At 47.1% G+C, this 15,798-nt stretch overlaps 2 protein-coding genes across 5 annotated transcripts in view; both read right to left on the reverse strand.

The window, feature by feature from the left end:
• Positions 1-162: 162 nt before the first annotated feature.
• On the reverse strand, positions 163-10,069 carry BAG2 (BAG cochaperone 2). The gene is made up of 3 exons (XM_065913376.1): positions 9,761-10,069; positions 2,977-3,086; positions 163-1,571 (listed from the first exon to the last, which is right to left on the reverse strand). The coding sequence occupies exons 1-3, from the start codon at positions 9,871-9,873 to the stop codon at positions 1,159-1,161; spliced, it is 636 nt and encodes a 211-aa protein (XP_065769448.1). The 5' UTR covers positions 9,874-10,069; the 3' UTR covers positions 163-1,158.
• Positions 10,070-13,493: 3,424 nt separating this feature from the next.
• ZNF451 (zinc finger protein 451) overlaps positions 13,494-15,798 on the reverse strand; it is a 96,093-nt gene continuing 93,788 nt past the window's right edge. For all 4 annotated transcript variants that reach the window (XM_065911924.1, XM_065911923.1, XM_065911921.1 and 1 more), the window contains one exon: positions 13,494-13,765. In XM_065911924.1, the coding sequence (XP_065767996.1) occupies positions 13,754-13,765 (12 nt within the window). In that variant the 3' untranslated portion in view covers positions 13,494-13,753. The remainder of the gene's footprint in view (positions 13,766-15,798) is intronic.

Below are 15,798 nucleotides of genomic sequence, written 5' to 3' on the forward strand. Positions count from 1 at the left end.
TTGAAGTTTGTGTATCAATAGGCACTAGCAGATAGTCTATAGTTGTGCTATTTATACAGATAAAAGAATAATCAATACACTGGTTATCCTTGTTAGTGAACAAAATGCAATCTAAATAAAGGTATTTCATATGTAATAGGAAAAATGCTCAATGCTGACAAGTTTTCAGCGAAACAGGTACTTTTTAATTATTGAAGACATATAAATTGATATAACTCTCATACAAAAAAACTTCGGAAACATATCAAGCCATGAAAATGCATACACCCTTTGACCCAGTAAAACCAGTTGCTAGGAATTTATATGAAGAAAATCAGAAACAAAGGAAGGAAGAAGCTCGGTGTACATAGTCTGTTGCAGTAATCAGCAACAAACTGGAAACAGCCTCAACTTTCAGTAGGTGGAACGGAAGGTAAATTGTACAACTACACAGGATAGAGGTTTTTAAGTTGAGAATTAAAAGCAAACTTTAAAACAGTATTTTCCTTTTTAAAGGCAAATTACAACATATAAAAATTTAAAGAAATTATGCATTTTGAAAAAGATGTGGATGAAGAAAATCAGAGGTGAAGTCTCCCATCTTATGTCATGTTTTCACGTCTTATTAAGAAATACATATTAGGAGTTGCATAAGTCTTTAAGTTCAAAATAATTTGATACAGATGACTAAAAACCTGCTGAAGGTGATGTGATGCAGGGAAGATTCCCTCCCATCCTTCCAAGCTCACTGCCGGGCTTACAGCAGAGGCGTGGTCAGTCAGCGTGTGGCTGCTTTAGGAACAGGCCGTCTGGTCAGCCGAAAGCCCTGCGTGCCCATGTGTCTGTAGACAAAGCCCAGGAGAGAACCATGATGCTTCTGCCCCTAGCCAAGCATTTGTTTCTCCACATGATGTTATCCACAGAATAGTAAAATATAGATATATAGGAAGTGCTAGATCCTAGTACAAGACAAGAATTCAATCTAAAAACTTCTAGAAAGGTAATCAAAATATTTCTAATTTTAATTGTTATTCACAAAACTAACAACACAGATATTTTGTTCTTCAGAAATAACTATCAGTATCAAATGAGTGATATGTGACATACACAACTATTACCATTTAAGACAGTCCTTTATCCTTTTACGTGATTGTTTATGAGGACTGTTCGGCTTGAACACTAGTTGAATCTGGTGTCGGCATTCTGCTGCAGCGTTTTGGCAGCAGCTCCTTTAGCATGCTCCAGCAGCTTGATGGCCTTGTCAGAGTTTTCAATGTTCCTGAGCAGGGTCTCTAGTCGTCTCTTGATTTTCTTCTGGTCCTCGAGAGCACAGCCGATCACGATGGACTGGAACTTTTGGTCCACCGGCCCTGCAGGCACCTCAGAGGAACAGGCGCTGTACAGAGACATCAGGTGACTCCGGGCGTTTCCCAGGTCGTCCAGAAACTTGCTGACCACCTCATCGATGATCCGCGTGGCGTGCTTGAGGGACTCCTGCTGCTGGGGACTCCTGATTGTTTCCACTGAAACCTCCACAGTCAGGGTTCGGCCCATCAGACGGTTCGCAGTCAGATTTAATTCTTCCCGTTCTCCTAATCATAAAAAGTTTGAAATATCAATCGATATGAGACACACCTACATCTTTGTCAAGAACACTAAGGCATTTTGTGTGTGGATAAATCTAGCCTGCGAGCACCTATACGTTTCGTAAAGGTATATGCTGTCAGCAACAAGATTAACTTAGGATGCCAGGGAAGACTGAGGGGGAGAGGAGGGCCACAGAGGATGAGATGGCTGGATGACATCACTGACTCAGTGGACAGGAGTCTGAGCAAACTCAGGGAGAGAGTGAAGGGCAGGGAGGCCTGGCCTGCTGCAGTCCATCGGGTTACAAGGAGTCGGACACGACTGAGCGACTGAACAGCATTAAGAGTGAAGAGGCTCAGCCTGGACGCCAGGTGACTGCCGTGGTCGTCGTGTTTGCAGGGGCTGGGGCAGGTGTGCTGGTCAGCAGGAAATCAGATGCCCTGTGTCTACACGAGTGTGTGCATTAAAGGAGGAAATAACTTTCCTTCTGCCTCTCTTGAGCTTTTGGCTGAGACCCTGTAATAAGACAGATTAACAAGCCAAAAAAAAAACAACCAGAAGCTCATTACCCTGCAGACCTCATGTACACCTAGGAGACCCCCAGGGAAACAGTAACTCCTGGAGATGGCCCAGGCCTCCATCCTCAGGCAGAGACGGTGGGGAGGGAGGCGAGTTTCCAGGGCCCCAGAAAGAGGACCACACAGGTGACGTTTTCGTGAGACTCAGTAGGTGCCCCCGCCGGTGCAGAGGGAGGCCCCTCAAAAGCAGAGGTTTCCTTTACGAAGTGTAAATGTACATTTCCCTTACAAAACGGTGACCTCAGCTGTTTCCAGAGCTGCTCCGGAGCCTGCGGTTTCTCAAAAATGGCCAGCCCAGGATAATCCTTAGGGCAGAGGCACATTTAGGGCGGCACATCCCGTGTGTCTGTGAGCACACCGTTCCGGGCTCTGGTGGAGGAAACAGTGCCAAGACCCTGGGAGAAAGGCTGGCCCGAAACGAGGCACTGACCTCATCTCGTCGGACCAACTCAGCCTGTGGTCTGAGTCTCGGCCAGCACGAGAAGGGTGCTGGGTCATCATCTCACTGCTTATTTGGAAATGAGCAATCTGCGCCACTCTGTGTAACTGGCTTCCAAGTTCACTGCTGGTTGGCCAGGATGCAGGGGAGAGAGGAGATGCTGACCCACGGTAGCCATGTGACAGTTTGGGTCCCGACCTGGGTGCGCCAGCCCCATGACCCGGGGGGGCGGTCAGGGGGCACACCCAGCCCCCAGGGGCAGCCTGCCCTTTCTCCCGAAGGGGCTGCAGGGACCCCTGGCCTGGCCCTCCGCCTCCCCCGTCACGCCTCACCCCACCTGCTCCTGTCCTCTGCCTGCCCCCATCTCTCCACAGTCCCGCTGGGCGGGCTCACCGTCGCTGATCTGCCGCATGTCCTGGCTGTTCTGGATGCTGTGGATCATCTCCAGGAGCACCTCCTTCTCCTGCTCCACGGCCGTGGCCGCCTCCCGCAGAGCCTCCACCCTGCAGGCAGGGAGACCGTCAGTGCAGGAAGCCTGCCCCCGTCTGCCTCTCCATCCAGCTCAGCTGTCAGGATGATCAGGGACACACCCCTAACGCTTCATTCCTTTTTCTTTCCTATTCTCTACTCTTTCCCTTCTTCATCCACTTACCCAGTGGCTCCTAGTTGCCTCCCTGCTCACAGGGCAAGCATTCTGTTTAGTACTTTTCTACTTGTAGATAAAAATCTGTACTTGTTTACTTGCCTGTTTTCTATTTATTTATATCTCACTGCTTCTTCACTCAGCAGCATGTGTTACTAAGACCCGCTGGGTTCCCTTGTCGCCCAGCTCCCCTCACCACCCACCCGTGACTCCTGTGCCCTCGTGGCCCTGGAGACAGGCCCGGCCCAGGGTGCATCCCCCCTGGACTCCCCTCCAGAGCAGCCGCACGGGGCAGCCCTGGATCCCAGGAGCCCTGCCAGCCCTCGGCGTCCCCCAGCTGACAAGCGGTGTGTCGGTACTTAACCTGTGTTTCTTTCACTGCTAATAATTTTGGACATCTCTTTGTATCCCTGGTGAGCCCGTCCACAGCCTTTGCCTATCTTGCTCTTTTTTTTTTAAACTGGGGTTACTGTCCTCTTGCGTTATCTCCCATCTGACCCCATATAATCTGTGTCTGGGATGTCCTTCACTGAACACAGAGCCTTATTTTGAAGCAATCAGACCCATCTTTTTCTTGGTTTTGTTCTGCCTCCTGGCTCATGCAGTGACGTTCTGTTTCAGGGTCCTCCCATCCCGAGCTCGGGACATCCTTGCCTACATCTCCTATTGACTCACTCTCTCACCTTTCTCATACTCATGTCTTCATCCATCCAGAATTCACCTCTGTTTATGATTAGATAAAGATTTTGTTTTCTTTGCCTCCAAATAGTGAACCATTTCCCCCAACATTACCCACCCTAAATCCATCTTTTCCTCAGTGATTTGCAGACTGTCTGCCTCTGAAATCGATTCCCAGGCACCACGTGCCCCAACTCCCCGCCCAGCCAGACACACGTGCACTTACTACGCAGACAGAGCCAGCGGCCAAAGACCGAGGCTGTGAGATCATCAGAGCAAGAAAACAACCATGTGTGTTTGAAGTGCCGCAAGTAAGTAAGTCACCAACTTACGCAAAGTAAATGTGACAGACCCAGCTCCAGTCCCCAGATCAGCCTTAGGGCACCGCCCTGGGCACAGCCATGTTCTAGCACGTGTTCCTGCCATACAAGGGGGTCCCCGCCCCACCCCAGCCGCATGCGGGCCTCTTCCCTACAGGCACCCACCTGTTACCCCCAAAATAGCACCAACACACTGTAAAGTCACAGGGTTTCAATTCTCGGGATACTAAATATATGCTGGACTCTGCTTGTAAGAGCCAGTGGAAGCACAGAGCTAGTAAAGGACGTTGTCTGACAAATGTGGCTGGAAAGCAGTTGGAGCCATGAGAACTCTACAGGACAGTGACCACGCATCAGGCGGCCTCCCAGCGGCACACACGGCGTGCTCACACCTTCCACACGAGCAGACCCTCGGCCTGGGCCACACGAAGGGGGCCGGGTGAGCACCAAGAAGCGGGCGACAGAAGTGACTAGTATTGAAATGGCACCAGAGTCACTGGTAAAGGAGACGGTGCTGAAAGAAGAGCTGAATTTTCCAGCACTCCTGAGTTTGTATTCAAATATAAGATGATAAAGAGAAAATTGTTACTCTAAAGAAGTATGATAATAAGTATGATAATTTATAATAGTATGTTCATGGAGTTGTTAACAAGAAAATGGCTTGAAAGGAGACACTCCTGAAAAAAATTTAGTAAATCTGTCATATGTTTTGTCATTAAATGAAACCAAATATAGGGGAAATTGGATGGAACTTTTCTCCCAAGGTTAGAAATTGCCAGGCATTTTCCCTGTGAAAAACATTTTATTTTTTCTAGCCTTTTTAGTATATGATTTTATGTAAACTTTTCATTTCACAGCAAAGATACAATTCCATTCTTCAGCATGTATATCCCCAGGGCTTTCTGGCAGCATGGCCCTCTCATCTGCTGCCCCTCAACCTCCTGAACATTCTTTATCCCTGGCCCAGGTCCATTAGGTGATCCTTTTTCAAAAGCCAGTCCTTTTGGCAGAACTGTTTCCTTAGCAACTTCCTCCTTCCTCTCCCTTGAGTTGTTCAAAACTACATCCGTCTAGTGTATGGACTACACCACAGACTTAGTTTCTTATTTTAAAAAGCTGGACCTGGGACTTCCCTGGTGGTTCATGGCTAAGACTCCAAGCTCCCAGTGCAGGGGGTCCAGGCTGGACTGCTGGCCAGGGAACCAGACCCCACACGCTGCAACTGAAGATGCTGCGTGCTGCCATGAAGGCCGAGGAGCCGTGTGCTGCTGGGAAGGCCCAGGGCAGCCAAACGAGGATTTTCAAAAGCTGAGCCTCTGCTTAGTCTGCTTAGGTTATCCTGGTGCTATTTATCAGCCGTCGGTCTTACGTTCAACTCAACATGTGCGGTACTCAGCTGCTTCAGTCGTGTCCGACTCTGATCCTATGGACTGCAGCCCACCAGGCTCCTCTGTCCATGGGATTCTTCAGGCAAGAACACTGGAGAGGGTTGCTGTGCCCTCCTCCAGGGGATCTTCCCAACCTAGAGACTGAACCTGCATCTCTTAGCTCCCCTGCATTGGCAAGTGGGTTTTTTTTTTTTTTTTAATACCACTAGCAACACCTGGGAAGCCCTAAATTCAACTCATATACACATCTTTTTGTCTTGGTCCCTTGCATTAGTTTTAAAACAGTTAGTTACTAAATATTCAAATATTTCCCACCCACCCTTCTGTGATTTCTCCTGGAACTTTGCCCACAAGAGCGTTAGCCATTTCACTTTACCCTTCACCTTCTTAACACATCACTGGACAATGCTCCTTGGTAGAGGGGGCAGCTCTGTTTTTACTAGCGGATCCTGCAAGAGCTATGTGTCCAAATTGGGAAAGAACTGATCCTCATAGCAAGGCTGGCCTGGGCTGTGCTCCTGGAAAACTCTCTGCATGAGATCACAACTAAGCTTTAACTACAGAGAAACTGTTCGGAATGTTCCGTGAGGACAAAATCTGGAGTGCGTGCCTCCTCGGCTGGTCTCGGCAGGCAGACCGGCCGCCCAGCAGGCGCCCTGTGCCAGGTGCGGGCCGCTGCTCATGCCGGCTCCACCGCCGCATCCTAGCTGAGTGGCCTCGAGCAGCTGCTGACATTCTCTCTGCCTCAGTTTCCTCCTCTGACACAGGGATCATGAGATGGGAGGTGTGACTGAGTGAGTCAAGGTGGTACAGGGTGTAAGTCGCCTACTGAGAGCAGGGACTGAACTACGAGCTCACAGATGCAGAACCGTGAGTGTGGGGGCTGACTCCTACACCATTTCCTAGAGGAGATCTGAGCATCCCTGGCTTCTGGTACGCAGGGGCCCTGGAACCAATCCCTGCAGTCACTGAGGGACCACCGCGTGCAGCACATGCCCAGAACGGGGCCGTGAACACCGGCTTCTGGGTGTCTTTATGCACTCAGCATTACGAACTCAGGATTGTAAGCAACAAGGCTCCCTAATCATCACCCAAACAGTAGGGAACACTCACTACTGAGACACCGATGTTAAAATGGGCCGAGACTTTAGGGTCAGGAGCTAGTCCAGAGCAGAACGGCCTCAGGTGGCCACTCTACCTCTGGACCTTCACTGCTGCTAAAGGAGACAATCGATGTCCTCTTCCTGCCTTGGAGGGTTTTGGAAGGTTCACATGATACTATCCGTGAGAAGCGACCTTTTAAGTTACAGGCTCTGACACAGTATTAACTAGCGTGCTGTCTTCTGGCTCCAGAGGTCGGGTCAGCCCAGCAGGAAACTCAGCTAAAAGCCCCCGGCCCCTGCCCCCGCCCTTGTTCCTTGGCCGCCCGGCGCCCAGGAGGCCCGCTCTGCGGACACAGGCGAGCAGCTGGCTCCCTGTCCTGCCGTCCCTGGGGCTGCTCTCCACACCCCACGGCCCAAGCATCTTCACCACCACCCAGAGCTTCAGGGCCACTCACACCCTGCAGAGATGGCACTCAATAGCCCCTGATCTAAACCTGGATCTAAGTGGAATTTTCACCTCTTTCAGTAAAACCATATACTTCCCACACTTTGAAATGTGACATACTAACTTAAAAAATTCAGGCATAAAGCATTTAGCTCTACTGCCACTTCTGAGCTCTTTTAACTTCTCAAGCCTCAATTTCCCGCCTGGAGAATGAGGGTGACAAAATTCCCATAAAGGCACGGAACCTGTAGAGTCAGGCTGGTAACTAAATACTTGTTGGAGGGTATCACTTATGAAGTATGATCACTGCTAAAATGGTAACAATCATGAGCAAAGTGCTTGGAGCCACTGACAAATGGAAAAATCAGAGGCCATTTGCACTGGTCATGAAAACCCATAAAGACATCACCTTTTTAGGAGGAAGCAAAAAAGGAGGTCTAGTTTCGTGCTAACACATTAGAAACAACTGGAGTTTCTTCAGTGATTTGTCAGATGCCATCAAACATTTGAAAGCACTTTAAACATCGTGGACACCAGTTCACATGACAAGTCATGAAGCATTGACCATAATTCTATTTTCGATTTCATGTGGAGGGACAGTAAACACAGACCTCTAGGTAGAGTCTCTAATTTTCGGTCTGCCTAGTACACCGTTTTATTAGCCACCCTTAACATGAAATTAAATGACAGTACTAGTTAAGGTAACACATGAATGTTTCTTCTTCTTTTTAAACTTGATCTTCTGGGCCTGACTCTAGTTTCTGACAGCGCAGTGCTCTCTTCCATGACCCATGTGCCTTCATAAACCTCTATTTTTACTTAACCTTCCAAAACACTTCCTTAACTTTCTGTCAGCATCACTCTTTTACAAAGAAAGAAACAAAGCTCATCAGTCTAAAATTACTAGAAGAGTCCTTACAATGAACAACTGAACACATAGTTATCAGTCTCAGCTCAAGGGTTAATTCAGCAAGTGCTTAACCACTTGGACACGGTAATCAGAATTCATTTCACATTAAGGAAGCCCTAGAACACAGTATTTCAGACAAGAAACTTCCTCTTACAGATGAGCGCCTGCCCTATGTGATCAGGCATCAACTCGAGTCTCAGAACAATAACTCAGCTTCAAGAAAGGAAGCCTGGAAGAAAACATCCTTTCCTTCCAACTAGGGGAGAGCCCCCCTGAAATGGCTGAGAACATGCCCTCAAAGTTCTCGAGACCAGAGACGCTGAGTCACTTGTTAGGCTGCTACATAAAATCATCCCAGGAACTGCTCTCGCTGTTCCACCTGCTTCAGCTGGAGGACCCTTGTCACTCTCTGTGAAATCCTGGCAGTGGTGAGTGTCTCATTTTCTGCGAAGACGTTGTCTTCTTTCTGTACTAATATACTATAAAGAACTATACAATAAATGACAAAAGTCAACATGAATATTAATAAATGATAATAAGGGCCTCATTTGGTTATTAATGTACTTTAGACTGTCAAGCAGACCCCTGTCCTGTTTTGAGATAAAGACACATACGCAGCCCTTCTTAAAATTTTGTCTTACATATATTCCTTTGCTCTGAGTCTGGTAACTATGGGAAAAATTCCCTGTGGTTTTAGGCAGTTTTGGACGCCTTGGTAAGATTTGCCTGTAATTACACCTGCATACAATTTACACTAACTTCAGTGACAATAAACGGCTATTGGAAGTACACAGGAGTCTTCATTCACTGTTAGAGGAAAAATTAATTCCCAAATTTCTTACAAGCCGGTGACTACATTTGTCACTAAGGAGTGTCCCAGCACCGGTTTCTATAGGAATTGACAGCACAGCCTGGAAGAATTTAGGGAAAGAGCCGGGGTGAGGCACTCTGTGCTCTGGGAAAACTGGCAAAACAGGCTCTCAGGTTTTCAGGAAAATCTAAGGAACTCAGATTCCTGCAACTTCCCAAATTCAGAAAAGCACTAAAAGCCTTAAAGGAGACAGCAGCTCCTTCTGACCGGTGGTAACCCCTGCGCGCCTGACCCCGGGCCCTGCTCCAAAGTCACATCCTCGCTGACCTCGGCCCGACCCTCGCCGCCAGGACCTCCCTCTGCGCGCTGACCGCCGAGGACACGCCGACCATAGGGACCCCCCGCCCGGGAGGGAGCGCTGCGGCTCGGACTCTGGCCGCCGGTCGGCTCTGGAAGGTGGGACGGCGCCCGGGGAGGCCGAGCGCGGCTGGGGGGGACACCTGTCCGCTGTTCTCGGGCCTGAGGCCAGACGGATTTTTCTGTTTTGCCAAGAGCTCGGTCGCCCAGCACGGGAACCACTAACCGGCCCCGGTCCTAAAACCGCACGCGGCGGGGAGTGGGCCGGAAACACCTGGCCCCACGCGGAAGGTTCTGGAAGCTCCGCGGCGGCACAGCCGTCGTCTCGAGTCACGTCCCCCCAACCTCCTCTGCTCCGGGTCTCGCGGTCCCGGCGCTCGGGGCCGCCGGAGGGTGGGGGGGCCGCCGCGCCGACACAGCGCCGCGCTGCCCTCCGCGGGGCCGAGGCTGCCCCGCCGCTCCGCCCTCGCCCCCAGGTCCTCGCCCGCCGCTCCGTCCCCGCGGGCCCCCCGCCCCGCGCACCTGAGCTCCAGCTGGTCCAGGCTCTCGAGCAGGCGGCTGGAGCGGTCGGCCATGGACGAGGAGCGGCAGAAGCGGCCCTCGTTGGCCTTGGCGCTGATCCTCGCCTGAGCCATCTGCGCCGGGCGGGCGGCCCGAGGTCACCGCCGTCCCCACGCGTCAGCCGTCTCTCGGACGCGCCGCCCGCAAACCCGGAGTCGGGGGCCGGGGCACCCGGGTGAGGGCGCGAGGGCTTGGCGACCGGGCTCCGACCGCGCGTGCTGCCTCGGGGGCTGCGCGCCCGGGCGGCTCCGCGTGGCGCCAGGCCCGGCCCCCGCCCCGGGGCGGGGCCCGCACCATCCACGCCCTCGCCCCGCCCCGCCCCGCCAAGGCCCCGCCCCCAAACACGGCCGGGGCGGGGCTCGCGTCAGCCTCGTCCCCACCCAGTCTGGCCCGCGGGGCCCCGCCCCTGATCACGCCCCGGGGGCGGGCTCGCGCAAGCCCCGCCCTCACCCGCCCCGCGGAGGCCCCGCCCTCGCCCCGCTCCGGGGCCTCCTGCCGCGAGGAAGGCGTCCTTTGCCCAGCAGTGGTTCCCGGGCACCTTCCCGAGGTGAGAACCGGAGTCTGGACGCCAACAGCGAAGCCGACAGAGCAGAAGACAAAAAGCCGCCCTGTCCAGCTGCGTGTAGGGGCCAAGGTGAACCTCATCGTTTTCATACCCACTCTCATGAAAGCATTTGTAATGACTTCTCTGTTTAAAAAAGTTATTGGTTGGAATTTGAGTGAAATGATTGCTATTTAAGGCCGTTTCAAGCCCCATTTGTATAAACCTACTGTTATGAGAAGACCATGGAGGCCGCTTGGCCACCGTGAAGGTCAGGGAGTTGAGTGGTGGCGGGGCAGGAGCAAACTTGACTTTGCTCGCGTTTCCTCGTGGCTCTCTGCCCCGCAGTACGCGGAGGGGATAATGACAGTTCAAGACTGGAGCCCAGCCTTTAATCTGAGATCAAAGTCAGGTACTTGAAGAGATGAGGCCCCTAAGGCTAGATCCCAGTTCCTCTGAACTCTAATTCACAACTGCTGTAAGGGATCATCTGGCCTCATTAGAAATTTTATCGTATCATGACAAACCTGGAATCCTTAGACATTTTGTGAATGGTCTGAAAGTCTATCGTGCTGGCCTCTGTCACACCTCAGACTCGGTGGACTCCAACTCCAGAGAATACCCAGGCCCGCCTTCACTCCCACTGGGCCAGCATCCCAGCCCTGCCCTCCCATCTGGTCTGGTGCTGTTTGCACCACTGTCTGTGCTCAGCTCAGCAGCTACAGTGATCCAGAATAAGGCACAGCACATCACTCCTCAGAGACCTTCAGCGGCTCCTCACTTGTGAAATGAGTAAAAGCCAAGGCCTTCGGAAGAGGCCTCAGAGGACTCTTGTCTCCTGCTGCCTGCACTAGCCTTCTTACCTTGCATGTCTGGATAAGCTCAGTCGCTGCCTTCAGGCCTTTGCTCAAGTTCCCTGAGGCCCCCGACCGCTCTAGTACAAACAGCAAGCCCCCCGCTCTCCCTACCGGTCCTGCTCAGCTCATTCGTGCGGCTGTTTCCTTCCTCCTCTCAGCACTGCCCCCAGGTGTGCGCCACTGAGGAGGTGAGGGCTTCGTTTTGCTCACTGATGTATTTCAAGTGCTTAGAATAGTCGCTGACAAATGTACTCAATGACAAAAGTACTCAATAAATACTTTGTGAAAGAATAAACGGTTTAAAAGAAATTTAAAAGAAAAAAACTGATGGACAAAAGGGAAGCTCTTTAAGTTGAGGCCTATGCTAGCTATGGAGCCTCTGGTTGCCCTGCCCAAGGGAGTCCAGGAGAGTCCTTGCACCTTGTTCTTGGGAGAGGTCTGAGTGGCCAACGGTCAGGAGGACGAGGAGGAGGAAGAAAGGGTTGGGCTGGTAGGATACCAAGCATCCAAAAACAAAGTCTTTAACGGAGGAACTTTTATTTATGACAATCAATGATACGACCAACCAGATGATATCAGCACATTACCTATATATCCTTTTTAAAATAAACATTGTCATTCATCATTTCTTTGACAAAAGCAGTTATTCAGGTATAAAAAGGCATCACAATAAGAACTTTTTAAAAGAAAAAAAAACCTATCACAGTAAAATGAAAGACGAATAAAAGCAAACAAGCATTGTTGTCAGAAACATTTACTCGTCGTAATATTCCCCATTACTTTGTGTAACATCCACTCTCCTCCATGTGTCTAAGTTCAAATTATGAATAATTCAAAAATGATTTTTAATTTTGTAGTAAGCAGAAATACAATCAGTGACAATTATTAAAACACTAAGCAACCCAATGACCTTACTTTAAGGATCATGATGACTACCGGTTCCCCACTGTGTCACTCTGTACCATCACCCCCCACGAGTGTCCCAGCAACACAGCTGCCCCCGCCCGGCGGGCGCCTCCAGCACAGCCGTCTCCTTCTGGACACCCGTTCAAGCTCCCACTGCTGAGCAGGCTCCCCAGATGTCTTTAAGGTCCAGCTCTGTAACCACCTCCCAAAGCCTTAAACTACTCTAACAAACTAAAAGTACAGTGTGCTCACTTTGGAAAAATGACTAGGACATTCTCAAGCTATGACGTCTACTTAGAAAGCAAGCAGGGAGACAGAACTGACAGCTTAAGAAAGAAAGAACACAAACTGGTTTCCAATGTGGACTGAAAAGACTGTAATATAATAAGAAGACAAGTCACACTATGTAACACTAAATTATCTAGTTGCAGAGGAAGACCAGAGTTCTAGCTATGATTTTTTTTGTCTTAAAGAAAAATTTATATTTATAGAAAATTTTAAGTTTGGTAAGTAACTACTACTCAAAACTTTTAGGGATGACATTTCTGGTCAAATAACATGAAGTATATTCACAAAGTTTGTATGACAAGCCCCTTCTTAGTCTTCTAATTATATAACATTTTTTATTACTCATCATGAGGCTTCAACATTTAAAAATTAAATATGTAATACCAACTGTAGAAAACTGACATTTTAATGAATAACTAAAATGAAGATACTTCCATATGAAATAAAAATTTTAAACGGTTAAGGAAGATTACTCCTGAGTAGACTTTCAACATTATTTTCTAAAGAATACTATGTTTACACAAATATATATATATATATAAAAGCACTAATATTAAAAGTATGCCTAATTCTATGCAAAGACTTTTACATCATTCCCTTTAAACAGTAATTAATACGAGTCATATGAAAGTCAAAGTAGGTAAAAAGAATGGAAAAAGTTTCTTTTTACTACTTTCAAAGAAATTAGGTTGGTTTTCTTTTTCATTCCAGCAATGCACAGCTCTAATTAAAGCATGACTATACATCTGAGTGAAAGCCACAAAGAACATTGCTCATAAAATTTTTCATCTGTTTTCACCATCAGTTTCCTTTACTCTCTTCTAATAATCATAAAAAGATCTCAAAGATAATATATATTAGTGCCACATGAGAAGTAAAATTTACAGGAAAAATGAGCTATGATAGCTTTATTTATGTTCATTTTCATTCTTAAAAAAATAAACTAGAATCATCTGTACAGTACAAATTAAAGAACCAATTCTATTTGGGAAACATATAAACAATAGTCAAGGGCTTCTTTATTTCTTTTTTTTAAATCCTTTTAACCTAAGTATATGAATTCAAGGTTACCTGGGAAACATGATACCTATATTAGAGTAAATGATTTGTATTTGCATTAACATATATTCTGTTCCTCTATACATTTTTGCAAATGGCACAAAAACACAAAGCAATATCAGAGTTTGAACATACAACAGCAAAAACAGTGTGTTTTCAAATACATTTGTACTAGTAGATTTCTGGTCTCCTTTAGAAAACAAACTCAAGAATTCATCATCCTGAGTTCTCTTCAAGGCCACTTGATGTTGTGTGGTAATACCTTTAGTTACATTTCCTCAAGACTTCTTCTAATAGCTTCTTCTAATTCCACATCTGCATTAAAAAAGAGAATTTTAACATTTACAGCAGAAAACTGATAAAAATGTACTTAATGTAAGTCTCATCAACTACATCTGTATTTTCAGGAAGGAAAGGAAATACAACTTGGAGAAACTGAAGATAACTTGGCAGTTTCTTCATCATAAAATTTGACTGTTTTGAAATATGAGAATCTGGATATGATCTTAAGTTGAATTATAATATATCTGAGCTTAATATGCTAAGAAGCTTATAAGTTATTTCCATTTAGGGACACAGAAAGACAACAAACTTCTAGAATGACTGACAGGTAATCACCAGACTCAACAGGGGAGAAAAGAGTATCTATTTCCAAAAAGATTTGACATAATAAACATAAAACTTACCAGTGGAAAAAGAAAGGTAAAATCATGAAATGGCAAAACCTCAAAAGCTATTAAAATTTTAGTTTTAACTTTTCTAGTCTCTAAGACAAAGAGTCAAATTCAAGGCTATATAATATCCTCTGAGAAGCATTTATTATATATACACATGCACTCACTGAATAAATTTATTGAATGCCCACTGTATACCAGCACAAAATACAACAGTGAACAAGACATTCTTGGGTTCACTGGTCTTTTTCTCCATTTCCTGAGCATGATGGGTAATTAGGTGTCAGTTTCTTGGCCTTCACTAGCTTCTCACACCAGGTGTATCTAATCCTGTCCAGTCCACAGTCTCCCGGAGTCTCCTGGGTTCACAAGCACAATGGTTCCTCTAATATGCAGCGACCTCTCCCTATGAGCTGGGGCACTAGTGTTACATCGTCAGGAATTTAAAACCCTACAAGTTACTGTGTTAGAGCTAGATTCTAGGTCAGTGCATTGCCCTAAGATGAATTCAAAGGGATGAAGAAATGTACAAAGCCAAGATACCAACTGTAGAAATTTATACTGCTCTTAGCAAACAAAGAAGAAAAAGGTGACAAGATTTGTTTTTATGAAAACTTATTACAAAGTTATAGAAATTAAGAATGTGGTCCCAGTGCAAGAGGGTTTCCCTGGGGACTCAGCAGTAAAGAATCCAACTGCCAATGCAAGAGACGCAGGTTCAATCCCTGGGTCGGGAAGATCCCCTGGAGAAGGAAATGGCAACCCACTCCAGTATTCTTGCCTGGGAAATCTCAGTCCATTGGGTCGGGTAGCAAAGAGCTGGACACGACTTAGTGACTAAACTACAACAAACCAGTCCAAGAACTGGCGAACAGATCAAAGAGGCAGCACAGACAGCTCTATGGAAACCTGACCGATGACAGAGGCGGCCTTGCGGAATGGTGTGGCAAGGTGGGATTTTAAATACATGATGGAGGGACAACTGGTAGGCCATATGGGAAAAAAATAAATTTACCCCTACCTGATGGAATATACAAAAATACATTTCAGATTTTCTGTGTGTTTACTGTGTAAGAGCAAAGGTGGAACACAAAACAGCAAAGGTGAAAACAGGAACATGGGGATACGGTCAGGACCTCAGTGCAGGAAAGATCTATTAAACAGGACTCAAAACATTATGAAAAAGCGTGGCACTTCAGAATGCATTAAAATTACTTCAATCCATCAAAAGTGAGAGTGTAAAAAAGACAAGACATAAAGAGAAAATATTTGCAATACACACATCTTACACCTAGAAAGATTTTCAACTCAGAAAAATCAGTAAAAAGATAAGTCAAAACTGTCAAGAAATCTGCAAAAGCACTGGCAAAAGATGTCAAAAGGTCAAGTAAACATTACTCATCAGAAAAATGTAAATTCAAACTACAAAAAAATGCCTATCACTAGGTAAAAGTAAAAAGACCAATAATTCAATGATTAGTGAAAATGTAGATCAATAGGAGCTCACAGTAACTACTGGAATGAAAAAAAAATAGAACAACTACTTTTGTTAAAAACCTTGCCATAATCTACTAGAGTTGAATGTCAGCGAGTGTCCACCTCAGTATATATTCCTAGAAATGTGGGGATTATTTGCAACAGCCAACCAAATGTCTATAAGTGATACATGAATTG

Source organism: Muntiacus reevesi, chromosome 20, assembly GCF_963930625.1.
Source record: "Muntiacus reevesi chromosome 20, mMunRee1.1, whole genome shotgun sequence".
In the NCBI taxonomy this organism is placed as follows: Eukaryota; Metazoa; Chordata; class Mammalia; order Artiodactyla; family Cervidae; genus Muntiacus; species Muntiacus reevesi.

What these genes read in the sequence shown, in the direction of transcription:
- BAG2 (XM_065913376.1), bottom strand. Translation starts at nt 9,873, where the DNA reads ATGGCTCAGGCGAGGATCAGCGCCAAGGCCAACGAGGGCCGCTTCTGC. An exon ending in CTGGACCAGCTGGAGCTCAG is followed by an intron (nt 3,087 to 9,760) that starts GTGCGCGGGGCG and finishes CCCTGCCTGCAG; the next exon opens with GGTGGAGGCTCTGCGGGAGG. An exon ending in CATGCGGCAGATCAGCGACG is followed by an intron (nt 1,572 to 2,976) that starts GTGAGCCCGCCC and finishes TTTTATGATTAG; the next exon opens with GAGAACGGGAAGAATTAAAT.